The sequence below is a fragment of the Morone saxatilis genome, unplaced genomic scaffold (genome assembly GCF_004916995.1).
Source record: "Morone saxatilis isolate NCDOM2014 unplaced genomic scaffold, NCSU_SB_2.0 Contig6, whole genome shotgun sequence".
Taxonomy (NCBI): Eukaryota; Metazoa; Chordata; class Actinopteri; family Moronidae; genus Morone; species Morone saxatilis.
The window spans coordinates 13210576-13220171 of record NW_023340206.1 but is presented as its reverse complement, the minus strand read 5'-3'; the positions used below and the strand labels follow the sequence as shown (position 1 = coordinate 13220171).

Here is a 9596-nt window from a genome sequence, read left to right as displayed (position 1 = left end):
AAAACCTCACGCCACAAAAACAGTTTCTTCCCGTCTGCAGCTGGCCTCATTAACAAGGCCCGGAACCCCCACTGTCACTGACTCTTATACCCACCCTGTATATATGCATTACATTAATGCACTCCTGTTTTCTGTACAGTTTTCTTTTCTTATCTTTATTTATTTATATTTTAAAAGTACTTTATCTTTTGTGTGATTTTTGTGTGATTGTATATTTGTATATTTTATGCATCAATGCACCAAGACAAATTCCTTGTAGGTGTAAAAACTTACTTAGCAATAAATCTAATTCTGATTCTGATTTGTCCCATGAATTTACAACTTCATATCATTTCCTTTAGGAAATTATGGAGACTATATACATGTAAAATAAAGTGTTTCATGTGGTTAATAAAGGTCTTACGTCTGTACGTTTAACTTAGAAATCTTCCTCCCCTCTGCCCAGTGCGACACACAAATGAGAGTTGTGTTTCCAAACAAACACAATAGAAATGCAAATGTCTCTTTTTCTAAAGCGCTGAAGGTCTATTGTCAGGGGGATACAGCTGGTCTGCCACAGATATTGCAGAAGGGAGTAGACGCCACCGGTCTTCCGAGGATATACGAGCCAGACCGAGGCGAGTTCGTTCAAGAACATGAAACTGAAACACAGCTGACCCAGTTGGCTGCTAGTACTGCCGAGTATTAAATAAAACTGAACAAGTGCAGTAAAAAAATAGAAAACATTTTAGCTGAGAGAAAAATACGACTTTCTGCTTTTAAAAAAAAAGTTTCATATAAATTTAAAAAGCATTAAGAGATGACAAACCCTGCAGGGTTTATTAATATTTGAATTAAACAGCTTGTGATTCAGGAAAATGTACAAAAACATTATCTTATCAAGTAATATCTGTCTATAATTAAGTAATAAAACCTTATTTTATAACACAAGTGAAATAACCTGCTGCTACCGTAAGAACATTTCAGCCTGAAACTACAAATACCTGAAACAAGCTTTTATAAAAAGATTGACAAATATGACTTTATAAGCAGATTTATGTCAAAACCAACTTGCTTGGGTGTCTCTTAATGAATGAACAACATGACAACAAAACATGGAAACTTACCAACTACTTGTGGTACTTTAGGCTTTTGTTTGTCTGTCTTTGAGCTCAAAAAGGACACTTCCACTGCACTCTTCCACAGTCGACTCCCTCAAAAACACTTTGCACAGGAACAAACACGCACTTTGACACCACAACTCCCACCAGTCTGACTAAGATGAGGAATCTGGGAACTCTGTTCGGCCGGCTCCCACCTCCTCCTCCTCCCAATATGAACACACAAACACACTCTACCTTGTGCTGCGGGGGAGATTTCCTTGAGGGATTATAACAGGGGATTTGAGAGGGGGAGGAGTTATTGTCGGCATAATCTAGTGTTTGCACTGCAAGTGGCAGAGCCACCGGGGCTGCTGGGTAGGTAGATATACATATGCGACACAACAGTTTCACAAGGTAGAGAGATTCAAAACTGGTACTGGCTGTTCCTGAGCCAACATTTTTAAAACAAATGATTCCCCCAATCATTTGTTGCCACCCCTGAAGTCTAGAGCTAGAGTGAAGAAGATAGTGGTATGATATTATGAAACTAGATGACCTAACACATGCTAGCATGTTGAAAGGGAGATAAATAACGGTCCAAAGTTAGGCTACGTTTTGGTGATGGAAAAACTAGTATGGCCAATTTTAAAGGGATCCCTTGACCTCTGACCTCAAGATATGTGAATGAAAATGGCTTCTATGGGTACCTACGAGCCTGCCCTTTGCAGACACTTTATACTGACCCCATTTTGCATGTAGTATAAATGAGTCCTTTCATTTTCGCCTGTTGTATTTAAATATTTCTGCATACTGGGGTCCATTAACAGTGTTGCATAAGCATCTGGGAACCAACCTTTTTCCTTTTCTATCATAGTAAACTGATGACCCCTGACTCAGTGTGGATATTTCATATTATAATCAATGAATAACAGTACAGCAACAACTGATAAATTATACAATGAACCCAAGTTTGTGTTAACAGAGCAATGTGGACGCATTTGGAGTAGATTATTTTAGTGTGAATTTTGCATCAGAGACAAGTTTTCTGATATTTTTAGGGGAATTTTTATACAATCCAATGTCTGCATTATTGTATGTATTATTATTTTTATTTTTCAACAATAATACATACTATTGGCTTCTTTTTTGAGTTTTAGTCTCATTGTCCATCTGTTCTTTGGTTGTTTTCTACTGCAGGACGAGGCTGTTTATCAGAGACTGAAGGCTCTGTGAATATAGACTGTGTTCATGTTTTCAAAGTTTATCTTAAATAATAATCTAAACCTAGATATAAATAGCTTTCTGGGAAATATTATCTTTTAAACTGACTCTGACTGTGCAATTTACTGGGGAAATCTGGTTTTAGCCTGCTATTGGCCTGATATCTGACACTACTGTTAGCCGTGCATTCAATCACAACTCAGTATTTCACAACCTTGTTTTTCTGCTTCAGTTTCCTTGACAGGAAAAATAGCACAAGCAAGAATGTTTGCTCTGGGCCCACGTCTGTTTTGAGAGATACCAGCCAATGTCACGCTGAGGAGGAGGAAGGAGGTAGATACTGAGAGATAAATCCAGCATGAAGAAACTCCTCCACTGGGGAGGAGAGGCTGCAACCTCTTAAGAGTTTAAAACTCAAAGTAGTGGTAAATTTGATTCAGCCACTTTGGAAATGCAGATTTTTTGCATGGGGTATGAATATGTTATTTTCTGCACACTGGGGTCCCTAAACAGTTTTGGAATTACATAAATTGGGAATGACTGGAAAGCATACTTCAAGCCACCCCTGCACAAGTCAGCGGCCCACAAGGGCTGACATTCTCTGTATTTTGCAGTGAGACATTCAGATGGTGAGTCTGGTGATGTTTATCATTTAACAAAAGCAGTTCACTACCACTCTGCTGTAATGACTGTAACCATCATCTATCTCTCCCTCGCCTTTTCATTCCCAGCTCCTGTCAGACAGCTCACTGCTGGTGACACATCTTGCTGATTCAACCAGCTTGCTGGCGCTGGAGCCCAAACGGCCGGCAGCAGCGGCAGCCCAGCCCACGGGGCGATCTCGCCCCGCTCAGCTCTAAACACATGTCGACACAATAGAAAGTGCCAGCGTCATCACAGCTGGGCTTATCGGTGTGTCACTGCCTGCACCAGCAACAAAGAATAAAACAGGGGGAAACTTTGACACAATGCAAACCTGAAGATGAGCAACAGCTGGAACATCTGGCCAAATCTATCACTCTAACAAATCTGTACTGATATCAGGCCTTGTCCACTTCATCACAACATTTATTCTAAATTTCACATATTTCAGCTGCTTTCTTTGTTTTTGATAACACAGGACAGATTTGAACATTTTAAAAATATACACAGTAGGCTGATATCTCAGCATTTTATTAATTTCTGTGAAGAAAACTAAATACATTTTTGAATTTAAGATTATTATTCTCTTATTCTATTCTATTCTATTCTATAAGAGCTAAACTTTGATGACGTATAAACCTCGCCCTGAAAACACTGAATCTGTCAAAAAAGAAGCCTATTAATTCTGTATGATTGTTGAAAATGATATTTTAAAAAAAAAACATAATACAGAGAATTATATAAAAGTTCCTATAAATATTAGAAAAACTCTTCTGATTAATATTGACATGAAATAATCTGCTAAACATTCATCAAAATCTCTTGTTTTATGCAAACTTCCTGCAGTTATTGGGTTCATTGTCTATCAGTTGTTCTCTACTGTTATTGTTGAAAATAACATGAAATATCCACAAAATATGTCACTTAGTCAGTTGTTTTTATTCAATGATAGAAAAGGGGTCCCTTAAGGAAAAAGATCGGGAACCACTGATTTAAACTACCTGTTCACATAAAATTATAATAATAGCACAATTTTAGTTTTTAAAAGGTTTGTGTGCCGCAAAATAATAGCAAAGGTCAAAAGTGCCAGCAAATATGTGCAAAGGGTTCATAAGAAGAGAGCAGGTTTTGGGGCTTCCAATTTGAGTTTGAGATCCCTGCTCTACATGCTTTGAAGTCTGAAATTTATTTTGCTTTGAGCCAAAAATGGCGGTAATATTTCCTGTAAATGGCTTCTGATAGTTATAATGTTGAGCAAAGGTTCAAAAAAACACTTGTTGCTCATTATGTGAATCAATGAAAGGACCTCTGAAAACGCTTCTTTCACAAAAACACTCAAACTGAGCACCTCTGCTGAGGCTAAAGAATCAGTTAAACACAGACAGATTGATTTCAGTTTACCTGCACTAACGCTGCTATCCACCCTCAGATAAATCCTCAAGACATTAAAAGAGCAGTCTGTCAGGCTTTCTTGCTAAATGTACAGCTGATTCTTTGGGCCTCCCGACCTTTAAGTGTCATCTAGACGAAAACAAACCTGCCGTTATCTCTTAGTCATTCACAGCTTCCTGTTTTAATCCCAGCTGTCAGCAAAACCAAATGATTGAATCAGATGAAACAGAAAAAGAAAAACAGAGACAGAGGTGGGGCAGAGAAAGGAAAGTACCTGGTAGTGAAAATCTTCTCTTTATCTTCTAAAATCCAAACATGTCCAGAGAGGGGAAAGAAAAGCAGATGAACCCACTCTGTGCTCGTTGGAGTAGCCAAAGCCCCTGAAAACAATGGGCTCTGCTGATATGGCCTATCCCACTAAGCAGTGTCAACTCACCTAGGCAACATGGACTGTACCACTCCTCCTGCAAACAGGGGAGGTTGCCTGGCCTGAAGCAGCTCTGAGGGTGACTCAATGATCTCTCAGAGCCACTTTTTACATTTCCTCTATCGATACGAGTCTGCCGTTTGCTCTGTGGCCTCGCTTGGATCCAGTGTGTCCTTGACAGGAGCAGGTTGTTGAAACACACTGATGGTCTACCTTTCTGTCCTGTTGACCCAACCCACTCTGCAAAGCTTAGCCCACGCCGCTGGCTTTGCAACTAGTAATTGGATTCAGGCTTTAAGACTCTGTTGCCATTTGCCAGTAAGCGTATAATTCTGACAGGACAGGACATCAGTAAAACATGTAGTAAAACGGGTTTAAACAGAAGTTATTCTTGTAGAGAGGCCCTAATAACAATAAACTTCATTTACAGAAAGGATGGGCAATAATTTGTTTAACTTGTTTTGTTGTATATGTGTGAATATTTGGTGATTATTCTGTAATTTATTCTCTCTTTTCTGCCGTTAGAAGGTCTCTCACATCAAAACAATAACAAAAGACTAAGTTTGATGACATGAAGCAGCTTCATCCGGTTCAAATGTAGAGGTAAAAAGCACCAAGATCTAAAGAGTGGATGGTAAACATGTGGCGAATAAATCTGAATAAAATTACATTGTTGGAAAACAACATTTGGGATAATCTAAGAACACAACTCAACTACATAGAGAACATAGAGCCAGAGTTTATACACCGTTCAATGCAAAACTGTTGAACGAGACAAAAATAAATCGCCATGACCTGAAGGTTGGATCACCCTTCAGGTCTCCCAGGACCACAAGAAGACTCGTGCTGGTTTGAGGCTGGTGAGGCGGTGGTGGGTCAGTGTCACCCTAGCTGACAGAGGGGACTCTCTCATTTTGGAGTCGTTATCTGCGCTCTGAAATAACTCCACTGCCTCCACAATACACGCTTTTGTTTTTCCCTGAGGGACAAACAAGCAGTGAGAGGCCCGTCTGTGAGGCTGTCAGATTATTAATTAATTATTAGTGAAGAAACATGATGGGGTTTTAGTATTTTTAGGACACAATGTTTTTCACGTCTTTCGATGCAGGTCGCCATAATGCGTTCTTAGGTTGGTTCATCTTTTGTCAGGGAACTGTGGCTTTGACCTCCGACCTTCGACCTCCTAAAGACAGTCAGCTTGTTAGTCCAAAACACAACACACTACATGTGAACCATGAATAGGGCCGGGTATCAAACCTTTGTACTTTCAAGTACTAGAAAAGGTTGCATCAAAAGTCTGGTCATATTTATAATCTTTTCTACTCATTCTTTGATCAGTTAGTTTCTAAATTGAGTAATAATTGTAAACTGTATTTTATATAGGTAAAGAAAGACATCATTCAGCACGTTGGACAAAATGAAAGACAAAAAGGCTTTTAAAAAATAACAAACTAACAATGTATTTGTAGCCAAACTCTGATATCTGCTGTTATGGTACCTTCGGACCACCAGGGTCAGGGTCTTATGAGAGCTCTTCACCAGAGAGATGGCCTCCTGACGGGAGCCGCTGAGGCAAACGGCATTCACGCTCACCATTTCATCACCGGCCTGTAGACAGACTGCCGCCGCCACGCTTCCCTCCTCCACCTGAACACACGCAATCAAAAATCAGTATACCTAATGGCCGGTAGATGATGTCTCCTGCACACGCTCGCATGTATATCAGCACTTTAAACTGTTTACAAGGCAGAACACAAAGGGAATTTTAGTGGAGGCACAGCTGCATATGAAGCCAACACAGAATTACTAAAGCTGCAGTTCCTCAAGCGGCCACTTGAGGCTGGCTTCAGCAATGAGTCAATCTCCATAAGGCCACATATTAATATTATTATTAACAGTTTATGACAGCTTCTGTCGACGCAGTGTTACCTGAATAAAATGACAGATTTCTCTGAGTTTGAACATTGTTGGAAACATCTGGGATAATGTAAGAACACAACTACATGTAGAACATAGAGCCAGAGTTTATAGACATCTTAATAAGGAAATGTTACATATTATTACTTAAAGGTGGTTTTTCAACTTAAGTTTTATCTTCATCCTCCTGGAGCACCTGTGGTGCAACCTGAGTGTGCCTTGATTAAAAATTTAATCCTGCACCGCCTGTAACCTGAGGTAGCTGTTGCTGCAGTTCACACCAGCACTAACAGCAGATGGAAAAGGTATCTGCTGTGTGTCGCATTATATAACAGAATTTACAGTATAATTCTTGCGTCTGTATTGCCAACAGAAGCTGCACCTTTTATCAACCTTTTATCAGCCTCAACACTTTTACACCTGCATTAAAATAAAGCTAGCCACTTAACTTAAACGCTCTTTCAAATTCAGAGAAGAGTTTTAATTTGGACTGTTGAACTGCTCCTAATGACTGATAACTGGAGGGCTATAATAAGAGTTCGAACTTTACTCTGGAGTGTAATATCTCACAAATTTCACCGACAAATCCCACTGTATCTTATATTTTATATTTAAAATGACAAATATAGACTTAAAAACCACCAAGATTTAAGAAATATATGGTAAAAATGTGGTCGCGAGGCCTTCCTGACTTTAAGGTGTGTAAGAAATTTTTAAAAATACACACAGTAGGCCTATATCTCAGCACTGAAAAGTACATGTAAAGAAAATTGTCCAATAGAACAAAACAAATGTTTTAGCTCAACAAAAAAAGAAACACGACAGTTTGCTTTAATCTTATTGAGTTGTGGCAACTTCTAATCAATTCATGTTTAACAAATGAACTACACTGAGTTCAGGGAATTAGCTTTTACTCTACAATCAAAGGTGTTTTAAAATACAGCTTATTTAATGATTAGTAGCATAAACACAAGTTTATTAGGCTACTCATGAAAATCAACTTGGTGGCAACTTAAAAGGTTTGTCCAAATCAATGAATTGGAGGTTTTATCTTGCAACCATGTATTCTTTATATCAAAATACAAAACCGATGCTGTTACCTTTGTGATGACCAGCGGCTCTCGGTGCTCGACACCCCCCCTCAGGGTGAAGCCCCAGGGTGCTTTGCCTTGGAGCAGCACCTCCACCAGCTCTGCGTCCTCCCGCTGCCCTGTGGGACTCCACGTGTCCAGATCCGTCCACCACTTTATCCTGTCTGCTGAAACTCTCAGGTCATCTCTGGGGTCCACGGTGGCCATGATGCCTCCGGTTCAGTGAGCTCCATCAACATCAGTTCACTCTGAAAGAATGGATGTAGGAAAAACACCAACAATTATATATCAGTCTATTTCAGTGGGATACTTTACTAATATATAAGTCCCCACCGAAAGAAGGAGCCATAAATATGTCTGTTGCACAGAGACTTTTCGTCCTTACTGTATGGGAAAATTAGAACTATAATCATTAGTTGATTAGTTGATAGTGATATGATGAATAGGCTATGTTTTCTCACTCCAATATGACTTAAAACTGAACGTCTTCAGATGGTTGACTGCGATTGTATTTACTATTTCTAAACGATTATTCATGGAGAATATAATATGGAAGATCATTCTATAATAAAAAAAACAATAATTATTTGCTGCCATAATGTAAATGCTGAATTGTAAAAAAACAAAATGGTTAAAAAACAGAAATGAACACACATAGTTTAAAGACCTTTTAGTGATAGGTTCAAGTTCAATGAAAAAAGACATGTATGATGATTTTGAAACAAAACTATTTACTTATTTCCAATGCCACCTTTAGATATATCTATTAAATGTCTGGGAAAAATGTTACCAAATATAAACGCATGCTAAAAGTCACACACACACCATGTAGCTATTACAGATAAAGAAGTACTCAAACATAACCTCCCGAATAAACCTGCATATACTTTTTTTTTTTTTTCTTGGATTTTCAAGAGCTTTAACTCACTTGAGAATGTCGATTTCTGCATGAAAGCTCCCACACGGATCAACAACAGAGTTCCAGGTCCTGAGCAGCATTTCAGGGTCCTTTTACGTCTCACTGACATCCCCATCTGTTATCCACCGTCCCAACAGGTGCAGCGTCTGAATGCTGCCTTCAGGTGCGCCAAGTAAACTCCTCCGTCCTTATGTGCTAAAGTTTGGGCAATTAGTGATCGTTATTTATGAGATGGGAGAGGGTGGCTCAAAACTAATATTTTTTAAGCACTGGGGAAAAATAGGATTCTGACTCATCATATTAAAATAATGACTTTGTGATACTAAGCCATTTATTTCAGTTGCTAAGTCAAAATATTGAGCGGTTTCTCATTATAACCCCCACATGAACATTTAACGTTGAATGGTTGTATTTTGTGTATATTTTATATGCGTTTTTCTTTTAAAAATAATTTTACCACTGGAAGGTTAGGAACTCACAAATTTGGTATATTTTTAATTAACTTTATTGAGACAATTTAAAAGAAAAAGACATTAAATACATGAACTTACAAAGCATGTATTCAAAACATTTCTCTTTTTTCCCCCAGTGTATTTTATTAAAGGACATATGCTGATTGTACATACAGTATACATGCAAAAATCAAACAGTAATATCAGTAATATAGTGGTATTGGGCAGAAATTACTGACTTTAATAGCTAAGAGCAAGGAAAAACAAAAACAAAAGAGAAGAAAAGATAAGAGAATTTCTTTTTAAAAGGATGTAAAAATAGACTAAATCAAGCAGGTGGGGTGATATCAGTTTATCATTTAAGGGCTGACATGTTTTCAGGAAAATGTTGTCTTTGTTGGTGACAGAATGTGGTCTTAGTGTGAAGGAAGGAGGGAGGAAGAAGAGAGAAAA

At 38.5% G+C, this 9596-nt stretch overlaps 1 protein-coding gene across 1 annotated transcript in view; it reads right to left on the bottom strand.

Annotated features, from left to right (window-relative positions):
• The window catches only part of LOC118339694 (protein Shroom2-like), a 20833-nt gene extending 12854 nt beyond the window's left edge, over positions 1-7979 (bottom strand). Inside the window, exons 1-2 of the mRNA XM_035677393.1 lie at positions 7782-7979; positions 6263-6411 (exon numbers count right to left, since the gene is read on the bottom strand). Coding sequence (XP_035533286.1) covers positions 6263-6411; positions 7782-7979 — 347 coding nt within the window. The remainder of the gene's footprint in view (positions 1-6262; positions 6412-7781) is intronic.
• Positions 7980-9596: the final 1617 nt, after the last annotated feature.